Raw genomic sequence first — 23,181 nt, 5'->3', positions numbered from 1 at the left:
CCATCTCATTCCAAAATCTCAGCCCTGTCAGCGGTTGCCCAGCCTCCAACTGTGCTTACTCTGGAGCTCAAACCCTACCTACCACTTCAGCCCATGTCTGCCCCAGGTCCTCCAGCCTTTCTGCCCCAAACCTGCCTCTCCAGTCTTCAGCAGCACACACCAGTCCTGGGATCTTCCTGTTTCATTCCCTGAATGAACACCTCACATGTTTATAATTTCCCTCACTTACAGCTTTCCCACATGTCCAGCCTTAGCCTGTGCTCAAACCGGACTTTGCAGTTAAACAACAGTTCCTAGAGATTGCTTCTCTTGATCTCACACGATTCCACCTCAGTCTGCTATATCACCTCTCTTGATACTTCCTGTCCAGCTCATCATCTTTCTTCTGTTTTCCCTCTTTTGACATCTTCTAGCCCCTGACTGCACTATCTCATCATTAGATGCTGTCCTTTACCTTACTGCTTGAATTATCGGTTGCCTTCTTTTCCAGTCTTGGCTTCTGCTGTGACAGAAAAGTATGAACATCTGGATTGATATGCATGATACTCATCTAGATGAGGAGGAACTACTATGGCTGAGCTTTAAGAAAGTGGTCACTAGAAATTCTGGTAAGAACAGCTCAAGCAGCTGTACCAGAATTATAGAGGTCCAGGAGAAAAAAACCTTCCAGACAGTGAATAAACAGTGTTCCTAAAATGTTTGGAGATAAAAGACGAAAGGTGATTGATACAGTATTCATGTAGAAGCAAGTATGGAGTCTATAATGGTGCTAAAAGCCAGGAGATATGTTTGGTTTAGGAAAGGAGAGGGCTGAACAAAATGGAGGGATTCAGAAGAGGAAAAGCAGGATAAGAGTAGATATAAAGATCTGGAAATTGAATAGAATGTAATTGAGCAGCTGAAAAGGGTGAAGGTCTACAGGAAACAGAGGTGAGAAACACGTGTGTCTATGTTAATGCAGGAGGACAAAGTGAAAAAGGTAAGATGAGAAGACAGAGAAGGAAAGCTTGTCCAGGAAAAATACATTCCTGAAGAAAACATGACAAAAGTTTCACCTATCACCAGTGGTGAGGCTCAGCAGAGCGTCTTTCTTAGTGGCAGCGTATACCACTACTATTTGAAAAAGGCATCCTCTGCAGAATAAAGTGTAACACATCACATGATTAAAGTGCTTAGGTCCAAGAAAAACACACAGTGTAAGATTCTACATGGGCTCATTTGATTTCCTGATGAAATTAGGGAAGCAAATAATGTATGTCAGGGGATATACTTCGCTTCAAATACTTCACATGAGAAAAGCTTTCTTAGACATGAAAAGGAACACTGTATGAATCAGCCACCTTTTTTAGTGTTTAAATGAATTGCAATGGTCTGTAATCTTTCTTAGCATCTCTTAAAAATACCATTATTAGTAATTATTGTTGCTTTTCTTCTTTTTTTGTGACTTCTTATTCAGAATGTAATGTTTGAAAATAAGTTACAGAAAAAATGCGCATAAGGAACTGAGATTTTATTTATGTTGTAATGGTGAAAAAATATTAAGACTATAGAAGCTTCTTTTGTAAATATTGTGGTGAGGCATTATAACTCAGCATTTGACAAATTTTCGTTTAATAAACTGCATGGAAGTTGATCAGTCTTTCTGAAGTTATCTTAATAGTAAAAATGACCACTGTAGCAACTATATTGCTCTTAAGCATGTTAAATGTTATCTGTTGGTACAAAGCCCTTTTGAAATCCCATCTGGAATGTTATGTGTTGTTCTTGATGGGAGTCAAGAACTGAAAAAATATTTCTACACCTTTACACCATCATTCACCCACTCCTATTTATATCATTGAAAAGCAGGAACCATTAAAGCCAAGCATGAATTACAAAAGGCAAGGTGGGGAGGATTGCTCTATTGTGGTAAGATTTTTGAGTATAGGACAATAAAATCAATCATGCTCTGACAAACTTGCAATATTACATTTGTGAAATGGCAAGACATTACCATGAGAAACAGTCATAGCTCAAATACTCTAGGGAATGTTTAGTTCTGTGTGATGCAGTGACAACATTTGGTCTACATATGTGACTAAGAAATTAATAGTAATTACATCATAAGTATGGCTGTAAGCTCTGTTCTCTTGTGATATGATTTTTTTATGTTATTACTTACGGGCTTAATCAAGTTTTTAGTCTTGTGGTAATGTAGCAAATGCCTACACTGTAAGAAAGATAATAATAGTACTTTTCACCTTTGTGGATCAAAGACTTGAGCGTAGAGTGCAAATGATTTGTCCGTAATGTTATTTGAAGTCTCTCCGGTAGAATTTGGAACTGATTCTAAGGCTCCTGGGACTTGCCCAGTGTATATCACACTCTTGGGTGAGGTCATCACAGCAGTTCAGTACTATTGGAGTCTTAAGACTATTTAAGATTTTCCTAAGTTGACATTAAATGACTAGCAGACAAGAAAGCATGGCAGCCTTGTACTGCCTCACAAAACAGAAGAGCAATGAGAATGCACAATATTGTTATCTCAGTTTTACTGAGAGGAGAGATGATTATTTACTTATTACTAACCATGTGTTTTTGTGTATTTTTGGGCTTAAGCAAGAGTTGTCTTTGACTCAAGGGATGGCTTTTCCTCTGATATATGGATTTTCTCTCTAGTCCAAGCAATTTCTTACATCCTCAGCTGGTTCTGCAATCACATTCTCAGAAAAGCAAATAATCTCTTTTTCCCATGAGCCCAAACGTCCTGAATCCCCAATTCCATTCCATATTTGTGGTTTTTTTGCACAAGCTAGACAAACATATATCATAAATCACTAATATCATATCATATGATATTTAGCCTGATGCTGTCAATAGTCAGTGAAAAGAGACAGGAAACCATCAAGATTTAATGACTTGTTACTGATCAAGAGCTAAATGGCAGTAAATCCTGGATCTCACACAGCTTGGGGTACTTACGGCACTTCAAAATTTATAAATAGATTTGTTTTTCAAAACATTGCTCAAATGCCACTAAAAAGTGTCTCTTGCCTTGAGGTCTACACTAATTCCATGCGATCTTCCCCGCTGTGGCTTTTGTTTTGGAGTGTTAGGATGTAATGATTTCTAGAAAATGTGATGGTTTAGGCAGTTGCCCTTCCAATGCATCACTCCTTCCTGTTTTTGCACTGATGTGCAGCACAACTGTTCATTGAGCTTTGGGGTCAGCAGGTTGATATTACTAATTCAAAATTTCTCTACATGGGTCAGTTCTCCACTCCTGTTCACTTGTGCATGGCTGCCCAGCTTGCCGTGCCAACTTGAGAGCATAGTGAGTAGAGAAATTAATGACTGAAAAGGAAACATCGAATGTTCCTTAACCAGCATGTAGAAACACATGCAGTGCATGTAAAACCACAGCCACAGTTTGATCAGGTACCACAGACATGATGTGGACTCCTTCAGACCTCCACTTCAGTAAGGCTGATTGATTGTAAAAAGCCAAACCAGTTTTTCATCAGTTTGTGCAAAGCAACCTTGTGATTTTGTAGGAATAATATCTGTTGATGCTGAAGTACAGAAGAGTATTTTGGCTTCAGGATACTAAATCTGTCCTCCACACACACAGTAGACCAGTTGGATTTAAGAAGAAATAGCTTAGCACTCTATTTTGGTGTTCTTATCGTGTAAACATGTATTTACTGTCTGACTAAAATATGCTTTCTCATAATATACCACAGGTCAGTTGCTCCGTCTGAAAATGTTTCGAGAGGACCATGGGTCTTGGATGACGATGTTCTTCAGTACCATCCTCTTCCTCTTCATTTTTTCTCACATTTATAATCTGTTCCTCATTATGGCGGGGAATATGAGGTAGGTTGCAGAGTTGCTTTTTGTCTCTTTTGCTGTAGAATATATTCTACTGGAAACTTTTCATATTACACTGCTTTACAGTGAACCACTAGCATTCACTATCTGTTTTTATTTTTCTGTTTTCTGAGTTTAGGTAGAATAGTAATTCACTTGGCTAATTAGCCAAGCGGATTAAAGTACCAGTTATAAAAAATGGGGTCCTAGTCAACATGGTAGCAACAATTACATCAGGGTACTAAGGAACATTGCATCCTTTTTTTATTACTATTGAAAATTATTGCTCAACAAATTTGATTTGAAGTTAGGGCTAAGTAATTTAAAAGTATAAGCATTACTATTGTGTACACTCAGGAAATTCATAATCAAAGTTAAAAGAAATGGAAACATCCAAGCCTGAGGAAGCTCACACTCAAACCACAAATGTATAGTATAGTACTATTTTGGTTATGTATAATAATATTTGCCGATCCAGTTTGTTAAAAATATTCTTTAAAATCTATCTTTTCCCCCTATGGTGCTGTAACAGGGCAAAGCTATGGTTGGCTGAGGGATGAGCATCTATCTTTTGGTTATGTTTGAGTTTATTTTTTTAATGGAGCTTTTTATACTAATTTTCTGGCTAAAGAATACTCGGTTCCTTCTATTATCTCAAAATTAACATCACTTTCAAGTGCTGATTTTCCTGAGAAAACCTACATTATTAGTCATATAATGCATACAAAATGGACAAAAATGCACAGTCATGTTGTTTATGAAAGGCAGGATAACATCCGAATAGTTTCTAGCAAGGAATAAGAATCAATGTATATATGAATTGACAAACAGTGCACATAATTAAATGACTTGTCTTGGCAGAATCATACCAACAGTCTGGGGAAGAGTTATTTAATGGGCCCTAATGTGGTGTGTTACAGATCTTAAGTGTGCCATCAAAAATATTCAGTGTATAAAGTCTTGTTAACGATGTGACATAGACCAAAAGATGAGTAGGAAGCAGACTGGGAGTCACTGGATGAACATAAATGCAGAGCAGTTGTGGTAATCATGAGATTGTGACATGAACACTGCATGTATTGATTCAAGCAAGGCAGATAAACCAGCAGGATAACTGAGTGTTTTAGGAAATGATCACAGTAATGATGTGGTAAATATGAATACGAGACCAATAAGAGGCAAAATAATCATCCCTGAATTGAGGAGGATAGGAGCATTGCAGGTTTCTAGCTTCCCTGTTTACACAGTTATACTATTATTGGTATTATGTTAAGATTTATATTTGGTATTTCCAAGGCTCTATAAACGATAACTAGCTGTTAGACAAAGCATTAATGATTTTGAAAGCTTAAATCATGTCTAGAAATCAGAGTTCATTTGTTTTTGTCAACATTCCTGGTTCCCGTATCTGTTACAAGCTTCCATTAGCTGCACTGAAGAGATTGCATGGCAATCAGTGTCCGTGTTCTTGGAAATAGGTGCAGCCTAGTACTGAAATAGCTGATGTCAGTCAGTCTGCCTTCTTGCTTTCTGCAGGGTGAAGCCTCTCCTTTCCTGGAGCTTATGCCCTAGCCCTAGATTTGTTGTGATTGTTTTGGGAAGCTGACTGTGCTTTGCTCAAGGAATCACACTGCCTTTTTCAAAGTGGACTGAAGGCTTCTTACAGTCATTTTGGGTGTCCATTCCAGCAAGCAGATACGAAACAAACAGTTTCAGTCTCAAACTTCACAGTGTAAACCATCAGTCAAACAGATCCCTCGGATCAGTTCTCTGAGTTGAGGTAGAACAATGTGTAGTACTTTTGAAAAGGGAGTTTCTACAACAAACATAATCAAAGCCAACTACATCGTGTTGCCATAATAAAGCATTTCAGGGAGTGGAATATTTCTTCCTGAGTAAATGTAATCCTTATGAAAGCTGTTTGCTTCATGGTTTGTGCTTGGGTGCAGAAGAACACCTCTGACTATGCCTTTGCCACAGTGCCTTATTGAAATGAATGACACCAAAGAGACTGGCTTCCAGGATAAAGGTCAGAGTCTGCCTCTGTGGGGGTTACAGTCTTTGTAGAAACAAGCTGACATTTGTGCCTAAGGACCCCTATGAAACACAAGCATCTAGAATACACATCTTTGTAATAGAAGACCTATGAAAGCCTTATAGTTACTCTCTACAAGACTGAGAGACAAATGTTTGCGTGTGCTTGCTCCTTGCCCTATCTGTGTTTCAGCTTGCCCTGTGTGCTGGCAGGAAAGTGATTTTAACAATTTTCTTTATGTCAGATATTTGGCCTCATCAATAAAGATCCCTTTGTGGCTCACAAGTAGGAGAATCACGCGTCCTGTATGTGCACGCCAGCATGGATGATGACAGCAGAGGCAATATCCTGTTTAGGGCTTGAAAAACCTGTGCCAGGAGAGCTTTAAAGCTCTGTCATGTTACCATCTCTAAAAAGATATATTTTACGGTAGCCAAGATTGTTTTGCTGGGTTTTTTTAAAGCATTTTTCAAGGCACTTGACGTGTCTTAGTGTGGCAAACCTAAAAAATGTGATTGTGTTTCTTGCTGGGAAGAGCAAAAGCTGAATAAGTTGTAGTATTTGAAGACGTGTTATACAGCTCTTTGCTGAGCAGAAGTGTGACTGTCTGAACTGAAAATAGTGTGACAGATTGGAGTTTAAATTTCAAGTCCCTCTTCTCTTTTCAGTGTCATTTCTTTTGAGGGACTTCATGGTTTATGGCACTGACCCCACTGTACGTTAGGTTATTGCTCTTGTAGTTAGAGCTGAACATCTGGTGAGGAAACATGTCTGAAAAGCTGTCAGAGAATGATCTGCAGCTATTCTTTCTTACTACTTCTCATTCCTGGAAACAATAAGCAGAAGCTGAGCTGAGCATAGGATGAGTTTGTGTAACTGTCTGAAGGCCTGCTGGGGTTGAGGCACAAGCTTCAGGAGTGAGGTGTTTGATCTGTTTTGTCTTTCTCCACAAAAAAGATGTAGAGTAGAGAGGCTAAATGTGAAAATGATTCAGAAGTAGAACAGTTTCAGTCATTATTTAGGCTTAGGTTTAGAGGACACCGGGGAGCATAGCAAGACAGGTCAGTCAGAACAGAGCAGAGGCTGTTAGAAAGCAAGCCTGGTCAAGGCGGCTGTGAGAATAATGCAGAAAAAGTTGTTCCTGCAAGAGTCAGAGTAAACTTAAGTAGCATTTTATGCTGAAATAAGTAGAGGAGATTGATTTTGGAGTAGTTTTAATACTTGGGGAGCAGTAAAACCAATTGTAGGGGATCAGAAAACATTATCTGTGTGGTGCCGGAGCCTGAACTGTGCAGTGGGAATGAAACTGTTAAATTTGCTCTGTAATTCAGATTTTAAATTTTTGAAGTATCTGAAGGGCAATGCCAATTACATCTGCTGAGTGGGTATGTGTCTGTTAGGCAGTGATACCATACACTGAAAAGGACTGTTACGACACGGTGTGAAGTACGGCTGCCTAGGGATCTCCTGTTCGTGCTATGAGTCTTGTGGTGGGTTTGAGCATACAAGCAGAAGCACAATGTCTATCACATTGCAGTCCATCACACTTGTGCACAGTGGTCCATCATGCTTCTGTGCAGGCAGCCTTGCGAAGCGGCTAGCCGCCATCTAAAGTAGTCCTTTGTGTCAAATCTGTCCTTGTCACTTTGCCTGCTCCAACTATTCTTCGCTCTCATGTGGCTAAAAAAAATAATCTCTCCATTCTTTATTCCACAACAGCTATGGGTGCTTGTTTGGAGGTCTTCATTCATACTCAGTGCTATTTCTATCAACACAGGCCTGCATATAGTGAATAGAAGTTTTTTTCTGTGGTTATAGAGATTAAGAAGATAGAAGCCCTTTTATGGTACTCATTTTCTGCCTTGGTGGTCTCCCTCAGAAACGGCTATCGACTCCTGTCACTTCATTGTAATATTTTCTTCAACCAGTGCTCTGAAGAGGCGGGACCCATTTCCTTGGGAGCTGAACCAGAGCATTGCCAGTGGTCACCAAGTGGTTCTGAGAGATGTGATAAGGAGATGTGATGATGATTAGTGACTGCACCCAGTCACACAGTTAAGGCTATGAATGCACTCTGGGGTCCAGCCATCTGCAGGATGGCCAAGTGGCCATCTGTCCATGTGTCTGTCCAGGGAGGTTACTGCACAACCTTCTGGGAACATTGTGTACAGTGATCGTGCCTGCGGTCTGCCTACCTAGTCCTGAGCACTGTGATCTTGTTCATACAGTCCTGAGCAGGAGATTATTCTCCAAATACTAAGCCAAGTGCAAGGTCCTACACCTGGGTCACAGCAATCCCAGGCACAGCTACAGGTTGGGCAGAGAAGAGATTCAGAGCAGCCCTGCAGAGAAGGACTTGAGGGTGTTGGTCGATGAAAAAATGAACATGAGCTGGCTGCAGTGTATGCTCGCAGCCCAGAAAGCCAACCGTATCCTGGGCTGCATCAAAAGGAGCGTGACCAGCAGGTCGAAGGAGGTGATCCTGCCCCTCTACTCTGCTCTCGTGAGACCTCACTTGGAGTATTGTGTGCAGTTCTGGTGTCCTCAACATAAAAAGGACATGGAAGTGTTGGAACAAGTCCAGAGGAGGGCCACGAGGATGATCAGGGGATTGGAGCACCTCCTGTATGAAGACAGGCTGAGAAAGTTGGGGCTGTTGAGCCTGGAGAAGAGAAGGCTGTGTGGAGACCTCAGAGCAGCCTTCTAGTATCTGAAGGGGAGCTATAGGGATGCTGGGGATGGACTATTCATTAGGGATTGTAATGACAGGACAAACGGTAATGGGTTAAAACTTAATCAGGGGAAGTTTAGATTGGATATAAGGAAGAAGTTTTTTACTGTGAGGGTGGTGAGGCACTGGAATGGGTTGCCCAGGGAGGTTGTGAATGCTCCGTCTTTAGCGGTGTTCAAGGCCAGGTTGGACAGAGCCTTGGGTAGCATGGTTTAATGTGAGATGTCCCTGCCCATGGCAGGTGGGTTGGAACCTGATGATCTTAAGGTCCTTTCCAACCCTAACTATTCTATGATTCTATGAAATACTTTCATTATCTTTGGAAATACGAATTACGTCCTTTAACTGCTTATAATACCTTGTGCTGGATGCTGTTAATAGCACACAGTTATTGGAGACGGCCAATAATGTTGGCCAAGCCAAGGTTTCTGGTAAAAGCAGTAAAATGTGTTAAGCAGGAGTGCTGTTGAGCATCTGTAGCAAACCCAAACCTAGTGTATGCAAAAGTAGCTCAGAGCCCAGCTTGACAAGGTAAAGCCCTCAGAGGATTAAACAAGCAAATAGTTTTGCAGGGAGAAATTCTACATTTCTAGGTCAGCATCGCCACCTAGCTTGAAGGCTTTCTTAACACATCTTAATAACTGTAGTTCACATAGTGAAAGGTAACAGGGACAGTGTGAGAATAACAATTTTATGTTAATGTTTTATGATATTGCATGGTTTTAAAAGAAAAAAAGACAAACCTCATCAAAGTCTGCTGCTTGGGGGAAACTGGAGTCTTATTGGGCTATTGAATTCTTAGGACTTTGCCAATGATTCCCAACTCACAGCTTGCAGATCCAGTTAGGTGCCAAGCTCCAGTTAAGTGCCAGCTCTCTCATCTGAAGACCTCAATTACCTGTAATAGATACTCTGTGCTGTTTTGCCAAAGATCTGATTTCTGCCCCTTGTCTTTGGACTCATGGCCTTAATTTTTCAAAATCTAGTGTGGCAATGATATTCAAACCTTGAGTTCAAATTGCTATTTTTAGATAAGTATTGATATTTTTAGGTATTGGGTTTTTAGATAAGTAAGTCCACTGTTGTCCTGGGTTCAGCAGCTTTTGTGTAGTGCCAGTGCGCACACTTTTCTGCCCTCTTGCAGAGGTTGCCTGGAAGGCTTGTCTCAGGGCAGTCCAGCGGACCATGAGATACTTGGCCTGCACTTTGTCTCCTATATTTGGCCACTTCTGATTGCTATTTTGGGGTTTGAGTTGAAAAATGTATACCTTGATTTCCTTAACAATGAAGGGTTGTAATGTTCTGGTGGGAGCTGTTAGGCTTTTGAAAATTATGACTTTAGAATGATCTTGGTTTTCAAAGCAAATGCAGTTCTCAATTAAAAAGCCAAAAGCAGTGGAAGGGCAGTGATTCTCTCCTCAGCCTTTTATTATCTCTTGTGTGGTAGAGTGGCCAAACCTGTAGATGTGTCCAGTGTCGTTCTCCTGCACATGCCCACAGCCACTCCTCAATGTTTCAGCATGTTTTCATAGGAAGAGAGCCTTTTATCTGTATATTAAAGGTTTGTACAAATGTGCTTAGTACAAAAGTGCTGTGCAGGTGTGGATGGAAGTTTTCCCAGTTAAAAACGTGCCCATGTTGTGTCCAGGGCCTGGAGCTGTGACACTTCTCAAGACTTTTCATATCAAAGCCATGTATTAAATTTTCAATGCCTGTGTCATCTGCTCAGCACAACTGGAGCCATCTTATATCAGAGCACCATCTACTTCAAACATAAAAATTACCTGTATACATACAGTTCAGGCCTTATGTACTCTAAATAAGTAGTGTCATGATAGCTATCAAGAAAACTCTGACCACTGCTTGAGGTCTTATCTGGCTCCTGACCTGGTGATCTCTCAGACCAGTGATTAACTTTGTGGTATCTCAATAAGTAGGGTGAAGTGCAGGTGTCTTTTATCAAAGTACTATTTAATACTTTTTTTAACAGTGAAGGACTTGTGTGTTTATTTGTTAAGTCATTGAGAGTCTTGAAATTCAGCAGTGATTTTGAGCTGTGTAGGACCTAACAGATGAAGAACAAAGCTTGTTTATTTCAAGCTGTATTTGAAACCTAAATGAAAGGAGAAAACCTTTTTTGTTTTTGAATCAAATGGGAAAGAAGAGGATGGCAGAGGGATGGAAGAGGTATTCCTGGTGTTCATTCCTAGTGTATTGCGGCAAGGCCCACGCGGTGGCAGCAAAGGGTGCATTTTAGCGGTAGAAAAGCTGGATACAGGGATCCTTTCTATCAAACTCTTTCTCTGGATTTTTCTGTTCCGCGGGCAAATCCACAGCCCTTAATTTATCGTGTCTTTCTTTAAAGGAGTTCTGGGTCTTGAACTGTCCATGGTGTGTCACATATTTTTATCGTTTATATGTGACTTTTGTATGCTTAACATACTAAAATAATCTTAGTCAGGACCTACATGTATTGAAGTTTTTTCTTGTTTTATTGCTTTTAAGTGGAAAATATATTGCCTAAAGGAAATCTATTCACTTCTTTGGGAGCCTGTGTCAGTTAATAATGCTCTGATATTTGAAATGACAACATAGTGTTATATTTCACACATTACCCAAAAATCTGAGTTGTGACTGCTTGTCTCAGAAACATCAGCTATTTTGTCTTAGATGAAGTGATTTTCAGTGGACCAAAAGATGTTCAGGTGCATCATTATTTAACCTTGTAAAGTGTCATTAAAATTGTAGGCATAAACCATTTTCTCTTTTGATGCTGTCACATTACTATAGCAATAATACAAGTTGGTTGTGTGCTGAATATGTCAGGAGAGGGTTTGGCATGAACTTATTACCTGTGCTGTCAAAGGGTTTAAGTTATTCTTATACAGCACTAGAAGACAGTACATCCTTTTGGTGGACTTTTGTTATTGCTCATTTCTTTCACAGAAGTGTGAAATTACAACAGTTTAATAGCAGAAATTCCTTAGGAATATAAAATATTCTTTTAATTAATTCTAGTTAAGGTTCATTTTAAAGAGGATTCTGTTAAGTGATGTAGTGAATTGGGATGCGATTACAACCTGCAGTTGACAAATGCATATAAAGGGGGTTTGCCTTTCATTTAATAAGCTGAAAAAAGGAAACAGTTATATAAATTTTTTAAAGCTGCAGTAATAGCTTTTTATTAAATACTTTTCCTCTACCCAAATTAGTTACTGTTCCTTTTCCTTTTTCCCCAGTTGCAGCTACATACAGACTATTGTGTCCCTGGAAGTGTGCATTTACTTAAGGCTTTAAACCACATCTTATTCAGGATTCTGTGTTTTAGCTTGTTTGATTGCTTTTTAATGAGTCAAGGATTAGTCATCATTAGCATAATTTTTAGAGCAAGTTTTAGGGACAAAACAAGCATGTGTTTTCAAACCACTGTTATTGTTCTACAGAAGTGCAAGTTCCGCCGTGGATCTGTATTAGCCATCCAGACTACTGTCATAGCTGTGTCTACCCAGCCATATGTTTCATGAGCTTTATGTTGACATATCCTTTGTATGCATCTGTTTCAGTTATGTATTTATACCATAATCATGCCATAAGACAAATCCTAAACGGTTGGGGTTTTGTGTTTGTTTGTTTCAAGCTCTTAGCTAGAAAAAGGGCTTAATATTTGTCCCCACTCAGTTGGCAAAGATAACTGTGTTACACTGTGAGCTTCGGAAAGTTCAAGCTTTTGTGAACTGCTGGAAGGAAAGGTTCAAGTCCATGAGTCCTCTATGAAGTTCTCAGAGACTAATCCTTTGGGACCATTGTGAGTCTTTACAAAACAGTATGTGGAAAACAGGGACTCCCTTAGAATACACTTAAGTTTTAAACAGCATAGGCTGTGACAGGCTTACGCTATGTAGACGAATGTTGAAATAGAAAGCTTAATACCAGTTACAAGAATTACGGATGCAAAAATATTGCTCCAAGAATGCAGAACATTGCAGTAAGTGCTTTTCACGTGAGGCTTTTTAATGCAGGTTGTCGTCCCAGCTAGGATCCTAAGGCACACGTGTCTAGTGAAATCACAGCAGCAAAAGAAACCATGTTTTCCAAGTCACTGTGATTGAAGTCTCTTGAGCCAGCATTAGTATTTGAAAATCGAAGCTTATTTTAAAATGTACAAGCTTGTTCAAGGTGTTTGAACCTTTATAGCTAAACATACTCTCAGCCATATCACCTGGTGAAAAAGTACCTCTTGGTTCCATGTGCTAAATCTGCCATATTGCTTCTATTTTTTGTAGAGTAGACCTCAGCAATCTTTTCCCTCTACTAAGCCAAAAAATGGTAAAGCAAAGATATTGCTTAGTTTGGATGCAATTTAAAGATGATGCTTCTGAAATCTCAAACTTTTTAAAGACTAAGAAATTCATTCGCTAAACCACACTGTCTATGCAGACAGAGGATAAAGTAGATCTTGCACATTGCAGAACAGCTAGCATAGAATGGTCGTAGATCTCAGGGTGGACGAATGTAGAATCATAGAATCATAGAATAGTTAGGTTCGGAAAGGACCTTAAGATCATCAAGTTCCAACCCCCCTGCCATGGGCAGGGACACCTCACACTAAACCATGCCACCCAAGGCCTCATCCAACCTGGCCTTGAACACTGCCAGGGATGGAGCATTCACAACCTCCCTGGGCAACCCATTCCAGTGCCTCACCACCCTCTCAGTAAAGAATTTCTTCCTTATATCCAATCTAAACTTCCCCTGTTTAAGTTTGAACCCGTTATCCCTTGTCCTGTCATTACAGTCCCTGATGAATAGCCCATCCCCAGCATCCTTGTAGGCCCCCTTCAGATGTAGACAGGATACCAAAAAGCTCCCTTATCCATAAAGCCATCCCAGGAGTACCTTGTAGTCAGCAGGATCAAAGGCTGCCAAAAAACCTGTGGTGTACTTGGCGCTCTGTTGTCGTGAAGTATCCATAAAACGGGTTGCTCAGTTTTGAGAGCGATGTTAATCACTTTGATCAAACGACTGAAATTAATGGGAGTTTGTGGAGAAAAGAAAAACTGCAAGGGGAAAAAAAAATAAAATGTCCAAGCCAAACTGTTTTCCTGTAAACCCTGTAAACTCTTTTAGGTAGCTTAGGAGCAAAGGCCAAACCACAGAGATTAAAGTGACACAAAGTGCTGGAAGGAGTTCTTTCTCAAGACATAGGCAGAGTGCTATAACTATTAGTTCTTGCCTAAACATTTACAAGTACCTGAGACTAATTCAGGCAGCACACATGACAACGGCTTCCTCCTGAGCTGCATCTCAGGCAATTGTAAACGGTAAGAACTATAGTTATAGCACTGTTGTAAAATCGCCTTTCTCTAACAGCTTTTTTCTATTGATAAAATTAATGACTGGTTTTAAGAAGGTTGTCACTGATCAGAGATGCCAGAGGGAAGAACTGTAAGTGCTGAACACAGGCAGACCTGTTGGCTAAGAACAGGAAATACAAAGGATGGTGTAGGCTGTGATGGGAAAAGCATGCGAGAGACAAAGGCATGTGCAGCACCAAAGGGGGTCGAGCTCCAGCCCTGGGCTGGACAGAGGAGCAAGTGGCCCTGTGGCTGTGACACAGCTGTCCTGTGGTGTTGCTATAGTGACAATAATGTGATTTTGGGAATGTCTTAGGGCTATATAGACCATTTCCCCTTTCCTAATTTCAAATAAGTATCTTTTCCAGTGCTAGGGATAACTGACTAGATAAATTGATCATGGCATAATGTAGTTAAACCTTATGCAAAAGTAAATTTATGGTGCTGTATTTGCATTTTGAAATATTATGCTTATTTAAAGTGAAAAAAATCCACAATTTAAAATGTTCAAAATGTCAATATGCATGTATTCACATGAAACTGTCTATGAAAGAGTTCACAAAGGAGCTTGTTCATTTTTTGATGGTATGGCAAAGTTGGCCATTTTTTAAGGGTTTCTGTTCACATCACAAATACAATAACAAGGCATACTTTTCCTCTGCCCATCTCGTGGGCATTTACTGACATGTCTTTTTCTTTTTTCAAGGCACAGATAATGGTTACAACATTACTTTTTTATTTCATATCGCTCTGGATTGAACTGACATGTAGACACTGAGAGAGTTTTCCCTTCATCAGACTTTGACATTGTCACTGTGGCATCGTCCATTTAGGATTATGTGAAAATACTCTGCTCTGCCAGCCCTTTTGCCAGTTCAGGAACCAGAAAATTGGGATTGCTACTGCCTGCGTGTCTTGCTTTCTTTGCCTATAGCACACATATGCTTTTCTCTAACCCAGATTATCAAGTTTCAAAGGAAAAAATAACCCAGGCTAAAATTAGAGGGTTACCCTGCATTTGAAGCTTGTAATGTGAGGCCATACGTCTATGGCTAATTATGATGTAGGAGGCTGGAAGTCCAAAGACACCTCCAGAGACCTTAGGATACAGGCCCCTCAGGAGGATCTGAACAGTGTAGTGCCTTTTTGCATAGAAAATTGGGTCCTCAGGTCATCTCTTCTCACCATGAACTAGGAAATCTGTAAAGATGCAATCTGGACTACTAAGGTTTTTTCCTTTGCCAGGGATGAAACTAGAATTGGGGCTTATCTTCTGCAGGGCAGTCTGAGAGGAACTACTGCCAGTTTCCAGTAGCGGAGGAGCTGGTCTATTACTGTCTTGCTTTTAGCTCATTGGAGGACACGGAGGACATTTGGATAAACACGAGCACTTCCATAAAAAGCAGGTTTTTTTTAAGAAGGAAAAGGCTTCCTGGCACTTTCCATCCTTCTTCATTTTGGCTGAAAACCCTGAAGATATCAAGTACCTGGAATGGAAAAAACATGTAGCACAGCTGCCACCCTCATGAGACATTTGCTTGTTCTAGGTACTGCTGCTGTATTCTCTTTTTTTATCATCCTAACAGAAGTGGGGAGCAGAGAGCCCACCTGCCCCTAATGTCTGTGCCAGTAATGAGGTAGGTGGTAGCAGCAGATGGGTAGGCAGTCTATTCCCCAGCCTTGTTATGCTGCTGGAGTGGAGGGCGCAGTTGTGATTGAGACTGCTGAACATGAAAGCCATGGCAGAGAAGAGGAAGAAATTGGAAAGTGCAGGAAGAAATCTTCTCTGACAGCAGCAGTAGCAGCAGCTGCGATTCAAGACAAATTTGGCCCCTGTTGTGGTTCAGCTCCCACAGGGTAACACCTGGGATAATAGTCTCTTGCAGTGCCCTTCTGATGGCTCTGGGTGCGTTTAATGCCTTACATTTGAAAGTGACTACTTGTGTGGATGAAATGGAGCACTTGAGGCCGAATTATGGTCCTAATGCTGGTGGTTAAACTGCTCTTGCTAGAGAGAGCAATCTAAATTGTCTCTGTTCCTCACCATTTAGTAGAATGGAGAAAATGGAAGAAAATGGAAGACCAGGCTTACTTTCAGAGAAACTGTGACTTGAGTTTATTTAAGCATTTATGATTGCAATCACCTCCAAAAGTGCATGCATTTGTAAAACATATTTTGTTGTCATCTTGAAAAATCACTGCACAGCCATTTTTATGGAAATCTCTGAGCTTAGCAACTGATAATTCAGATCTTCCAATTGCTTTATCCACTGTTATAACCATCAGACAACCTAAAACTAAAAATGTAGCAAAAATGAGTTGTCAATTTCAAACATATTTACTTGCATTTTTTAGCAATTGCATGTGTTCTAGGCCTGTTTAAAGAGAATCTCTAAGTGTGATGTAAGTAAACTGTACTTTAATGATTAACCCTCAAGGTTATTACAGTTTTTTTGTAACAGGGTATCTGGCTCATAGGTGGCATTTGTTCATTAATACATTCATACCTCTACAAATCAGCAGATTAAGAGATGTGCTTGTACATGGGAACTTGAATTTTTCATTCAATTTAAAAAGTGACTTTTTTTTTTTTCTAATGCAGGAATTTTGTATTTTTGATCAAAATTTTATGATTTTTTTCACCCAATCTAGAGTTTTGAAATTTTGGCTGTGGACAGTTTTTGAGTTTTTGAAAAAAAAAAGTATATTCCAATAAAAGAAAAATGATTAAAAATCTACTTGTTTTATACACAGCTTTTGATCTCCTTAGATGTCATGGAAAATGTGGAAATAGTTTACCAGACAGTAAAGGGCACAGATTAAGAAGGTAAAGTAATACTGTATCGCATTCTTGTTACTTGCGTTATTTTAATTGATAGATACCTGAATTAATGTAAAATAAAAATAGAAGTATTTTTACTGTCAACCTGGACTTGAATTCTTAGTCTTCTCTAAGCAAATCCTTAGTCTTCTGTAACATTACTCATAAGATGAAGAAACGTTCATCTCTATTCCTCAACAGGATGAAAGACAGTAAATTTGGGAAGGGAGGAGAATTTTTCAAGAATTGATAAAGCAAATTTAGTCTAAAAAATATACCGAGGAGATCAAAAGCTTTCTGCTTTATTTAATTTCTTTTCTTCGTTGATTACTCAGATACAGATGCTGTTTCTTCTCCCTGTGAATCTTTGTGCGAAACCTTGAGTTCCTTAGTCAGAATACCACTGAATAATCCAGCATTCTTGCTTGACAAGAGCTGCAACACCCAATTTACTTTCTATTCCTGGTAAATAACAGAGAGTGTCTTGGAATTTCTTCAGTCTTTTCTTCACAGAAATACATTTTAAGCCTTTTTCCCACTGCACTCATCTACAGGTTTTGAAGTGAGTGTTTTTATTTGCTGGTCAACAACATTGTGCACAGTTTTGAGACAGGACTCACTATCTTTTTTTGGTTTTAATTTTTATTTGTGCCAAAACTGTATATTGTGTATTTTCGGCACCCGAAGTAACTTCACACTTGAAGAAGTAGCCAACAGAGCAGTTGCAGCAAATAGACGCAGTTATTATTTTGAATAAACCACGGAATGCTTGCTGTAAAAAGTGAACAATCAGCCCAAAATCCTTCCAGAATTCAAAGATCAATTTGAATAATGTACAAATAACTGCCTGTACCAGATGGCAGAAAAAAATGATAAATTAATGAAAAGAAATGTTTGTAATGAATGTGCCCACAGCTCCATGTTATGGTTGTTCAGTTAAAATTAGCGGTAAAGCATTATAATTAACAAGAAGTTTTCAATATCATTCAGAAAAAATGCAATTATATCCACTGAAATATTTACCTTATCCATTCTGTAGTGATATTCTGTGAAAGGATGAATAGACAGTGTATTTCAGAGTGTCTTGATTGTGTTTGTTTGTGTATCAGTACCTGCATGTGTATGTAGAGACAGAGTAAGTTTAGTGATGTATGGCTATTTCTGAAGAGATGAAAAGGCCCATTTTTATTCTGAAGGTACGTACTTTTGCCTAAAGGCATTACTCGGAGTCCGTTATTGAAAGATTATTTTTTAAATATCTCTCTCTTCCTTTCTTTTTTCTTTTCTTTTTCTTTAAGTGAAACTTTTGATGCAATTCACCAGCTGAGGAATGAACGAGCTTGGAAAAACCTGACCGCAAAATTCCAAAGTTGCATGCATTCAAGAAGATTAATATAACTTAGGATACAACTATTTTCCAATGCAGAAGTTTTCCATACAAAGGTTTCTTACAGAAAATTCTTGAGTGCTGTGCATATAGGTTAGAAATATTTTGCCACTTACCAATGGTCACGTAGCAAAGTGGAGGTTGGGGATTTATTTTTGGAGACATTTTTACTATAAAAGAATCAGCATGACTGTGGTGGAGAGCACTGCTGGTTGTAAAAGTTATAATGAAACATTGAAAATGACACAGTTAGAACCTATCTAAATGGAAGCAACCTGTAAAAAGAGTTGTGATAAAATAGCTTTCAGTGACACATGCTCTGAAAGGTAAAGATACACAATAGGTTCTGCTTCTTTCAGGTGACCCATTGTAATACCTCAAGGCTATCTAACACATAATGGTAGCTGGGAACATAAAGTGATACTAGGTAACAGCAGATTTGACACCTGCAATTAGTTCTCCAGTGAGGAAGAAATGATAATAGTATCAGAAGAACCTTTTTCTGGCCTTAAAATGCTTGTGAGGCTAAGAAAGGGAATATTACTTTAGCGCTTAGCTATCTGAGGATGACACCCCGCTCTGTATAAAGCACAGTGGGAGAACTTTCACAGGGCTTTTGTTCTTGTCTTAGAGGAGTGAAGGCCAGTACAGAGCAGAATCCCTGGTGCCTCCCTGTACAGCAGGTCCACTCCTGAGCCACGTGGCAGAAATGGCAGAAATCTGTGTTTTTGGTTCTGTGTCACCAGGTACTAGTGACCTGCATGTCCTGTGCTTCTTGGGCTGAGTACTGTGGCTTGCAAGACTGGCTTAGGGTCAGAAGAAAAGAAACCTTACATTATAGACTTTAGAAACGTGTCACAAAAGACAGGAAGTTTCCAGGTCTGAAAATACTCCTCTTAGCTTCTGGTCGCATGTAGTAACATGTAGCACTTGAGATCACACAATGGCATCTATCTTTTAGTCTTTGTTTCAGAGTTATAGTGTTGATAATTAAAATGGCTTTCTCACAAAACGTCCAAGGGTCTGGTTGGAGATCCCTAAGTCCCAGTGGCAGGCTTGAGATCACCAGAGTGGTTTTTCATTTTAAATCAGACTCCATGGCATTTGAACCAGCCTATATTACAGTTGCTACCTTCTAGCTAGATACTATTCTAGAGGTCTGATACTGATCTGAGAATTTCATGAGTGTCTCTAATACCCTGATAAATCAGGAGTGTTTCTACTGAAGCAAAAGGATCAAGAATTGTCTCTTAAAGTGACCCTATCAATCAAGTAAAAGGAAAAATCCTGGAAGTAAAAATCAAATGTATACGCATTATAGAATCAAATAATAAATCAAAATATGTTGATGTTTTTTATTTAAGGGCTTTGATACTGTTGCAAATATGGCATCCTTCTTGTGCAGGAGCTGCAAAATCTCATAATGCCATAGGACCAGGAAAAAACAAATGGTGCCTCAATAGAGCTCCTTGTTCTCCACAGCGAGCAGGAAATCCCACCGTTTTTTATCAAAAGGAGGTTGAGGAAATAAGTAATGCTGGCAACTGTCCTGCATATCTTTATAAAGCATGGATTGGGGTGGGCTGCAGGTTGCTTATTCCTCATATGTGCCACTTTCCAAAGAAAATTTCCTGAGACAAAGAGTCTATAAGTGTCATACTCAGACTTTGGCCAGGTGACCGATATTCACAGTACTCCTTGTTGCCTTGTGGCACTTGCAGACAAGACTCTGTAGTTGTCAGAATTTTACTGTTAACTTTAATAGTAACAAGCTTCCTGTCTAGATCAAAGGTTATTGTCTGTCGCCCTCCTTTGCTAGATTAACATCAGTATAGTTCCACATTAATATTATTTATATTATTTATTGTATTTTATATTGTTACATTATTAGATACTATTTTATATTTAATACTAATTTATATTTACATGAAATTTGCTAACATTTTGATTTCTCTGTTCAATTCTTAATTTTAATCTTTTTTTTTCATTACCCTATCATCATAAACTGAGCATCTTTTTTGTTAATGGAATCTTGACATTTAATTGAACATATGTATCTGTGGAACTGGTGAAGAACAATGTAGTATCAGCTGTGAATGTCTCTTTATCTATTGATTTATGCCAAGAGATAGGGGATTTTAAACAGAGACCTACATTGAGGTAGAGAGTTGAGTGTTCTAAACTGTGGGATTTGTTCGTGAAGACACTGAATGAATTTGAAGGAGCAGTGCATGCTTTGAAGAGAGGCAGGAAAGGGACTTAGCCGTCTCCAAAGCACTGGTCAGACTTCAGGCTTATAGAAGGCATAAGGGCACACTGCTGAAGATGTTTCACTGCAGAATAGTTTAAACAGATCTTTATTTTGTAAAGATCTCCAATTGTCTCATGTTTTTTAGAAACCTTTGTATGTAAGTCATCTTGTCTATTAAAGGTTAACAAAGAAGCTAAGCACATCTTGTTACAGAGAATACAGTTACAGAGGAGTATTTAACCAACACACCAAGTACATCAGGTTTTAGCAGGGTTTTGAGGCTGTGGTTGAAGATATCTTAAGCCTGCAGAACCTAGGCCTCAGGAGAAGGAAGGAGGAAGAAAAAAGCAAGTGTCCATCAGGCAGTGTTCCTGAGAGACACAGACTTTGAAAAGTGACCCAGCACTTCCCTAAACCAATTGGATTAGGATAATACATGATAAACAACTTGTTATCTGTTTGCAACTGACTGGTGTCACCTGGGAAGAGAACCTGGACTTCCCATTTTAGCTAACAGCCCTTTCAGGTCAGTCCAGGTTTGCTGCTGGTGTTTTCTGATTCAAAACAGCATACATTGCACATAAAGCAAAACATAGTCAAAGGTAGAAACCCATTCTTTGTGTTGAGGTTTTTTGAGTTCTAATACAAATGTCAAAGAAAGGCTTTTTTGGGTGGGGTGGGTGCATCATCATGATAAAGAATACCAGGTAGATGTGGCACAGGTAGTGCTGTCTGTATTCTGTCCAGCAGAGATGCAGATTTATTTTCTACTGGTATAAAGCTAGTGGTTCATCCAGGGATTTTTTGCTTCTGTGCATGGAAAACTATATAGAAATTATAAAATCAGAATTAAAGCAGCTAGAGGGCACTGTTGCTAAACATTTGTAACCTGCCTTTAACGAGACCCTATTTACTGGCCAGACATATGTTGTAATTTAGAATTAATAATAGCTTTAAAGTTACCTTTTGTGTCTTTCATAATTTCTAGAATGCATCAAAAGTACTGTAAAAAAGCATTTGAAAGATACGCTCTTTCCATCTTTCATGAACTTTTGAATGAAGATCCAAAAATATACAGAACAGGGAATTATTGAATTCCTACAAAAGATTATATGGATTATAAACTATATACATATTTACAGTGCCATCTGCACATTTTCAGGTGTTGAAATCTTCTATCCATTACTCACATTGGTCTAATGAATAAATAAGAGAAGTTGTTATCCATATGTTGTACTAGGATCTCAGTGTATGTAGGTACGTGAAAAGTTGCTTTCCTCATCAGGGATTCAGTGCCGTGCATAAAATATTATTTCATGAGTTTGTCTGGTCTTTACTCTGAATGTCTGGAAAACTGAGTAAACAAAAATGGTGTTCTGTTACCTGATCACCTCCTTCACATATAAGAAGCATTACTTCATCCGTGAAGTGTATCTCATGGAAATTTTACCAAAGAAAGATTTCAGACTTTGACTTATTGGGAAAGGCAGCTTCTGAACACACAAGATTGGATTTAAAGTCAGATTTTGTTGTATAGATTATCTCAAGGAATACCTTAGCCCTCCTGTGACCTCATTTAAATGAGTGGAACAATCTATGGTGAATTGGTAATCTTTGCTGGATGTGTGGTACATGCATAGCTAATGGAGAAAATAGGCTTTACAAAATCTGTCTTTAAATATATACAGATAAGTATATTGAAATACTTAGGGCTGTGCTGTAATTTAAGTGATTCAGAGTGCTAGCTTTTGTTTCCTATGTAAAAATGGTGAAAATCAAATGAAGTATTACATTATTTTTCATGATACAAGAATTCTTGGGTTGATATTTCATCAGGATGCAACACGGTTATGTATGCGGTTTGTTAATGCAAAGTTTACATTTGACATGTCTGAATGCTTTTATCTACATAAATCACATACCAATTAACTGCTGTTATTTAATTACACCGTCTATTTGGTGGAATCATTTATTAATCCTACCTCATTCGGTATGTGCTGGTAGCTGTTCACAATTGTGCAGTTCAGCTGGTATTAGTTTCACGCTGCGTGTTGCAGCTGCACCATGACTCAACTCCTCTTCTGTATAGGTTTTACTCAGGGAGGTGGCAATATGGGTAACAGCTGAGCCAGTTATCAGCCTTGGGTTTATTGGTGGATTGAGTGCATGCTCAAGGAAAAGACAAAATTACTTCTGTCCTTAGGGAATGGGACTTATTCCTTTTTGGGTTGCTTATGATTGACCCCATTCCTGATTTTTGGCCTCGTTATTTTCCAGTGTCATTGAAAATTATGTGCCTGCATCTTTACAGCAGAACTAAGTACATCCTGTAGAAGAACATCTGAATTTGCGGTAGGCTTGCAGACAGTTAATACAGATATTGAATTTTTGTCATCCTACCGATAGCTGTTCTACTTCTGTGCATATTGCACAATGTATGGTTTTAAAAATGTTAATTGGAACCTACAGTGCTGACTTAAACACTAAGTGTATTAAATTCATGATTCGTAAGATTTGTTACCAGCTTAAGCCTCAGTACTTTTAATTAAAGGCAGCTGATTTTATCAGTTCAGTTGTTCTTTACTTTCAAGGAGAAAACTGCTACAATAAACCACCAAAAAGAAATGAAAGTTTATTTGGGTAGGTCTGAAAAGAATCAAATTGACCTGCTTGAATCCTTAGATTACAGGGAAACTACACAGGCTAATTGATTCCTCTCATGAAGACTTGGAGTCTCAATGTAAAAGTAAGCT

At 39.0% G+C, this 23,181-nt stretch overlaps 1 protein-coding gene across 1 annotated transcript in view; it reads left to right on the top strand.

Moving 5' to 3' along the window:
- TMEM117 (transmembrane protein 117) overlaps positions 1-23,181 on the top strand; it is a gene marked incomplete at both ends in the record, with an annotated part of 221,200 nt that overhangs the window by 28,174 nt on the left and 169,845 nt on the right. Inside the window, one exon of the mRNA XM_080632603.1 lies at positions 3,723-3,855. Within this exon, the coding sequence (XP_080488729.1) occupies positions 3,723-3,855 (133 nt within the window). The remainder of the gene's footprint in view (positions 1-3,722; positions 3,856-23,181) is intronic.

This window comes from Psittacula echo, assembly GCF_963264785.1.
Source record: "Psittacula echo genome assembly, chromosome: 1".
NCBI lineage: Eukaryota > Metazoa > Chordata > Aves > Psittaciformes > Psittacidae > Psittacula > Psittacula echo.
Note: the sequence above shows the minus strand (reverse complement) of the source record. Positions and strands in the feature narration are given on the sequence as shown.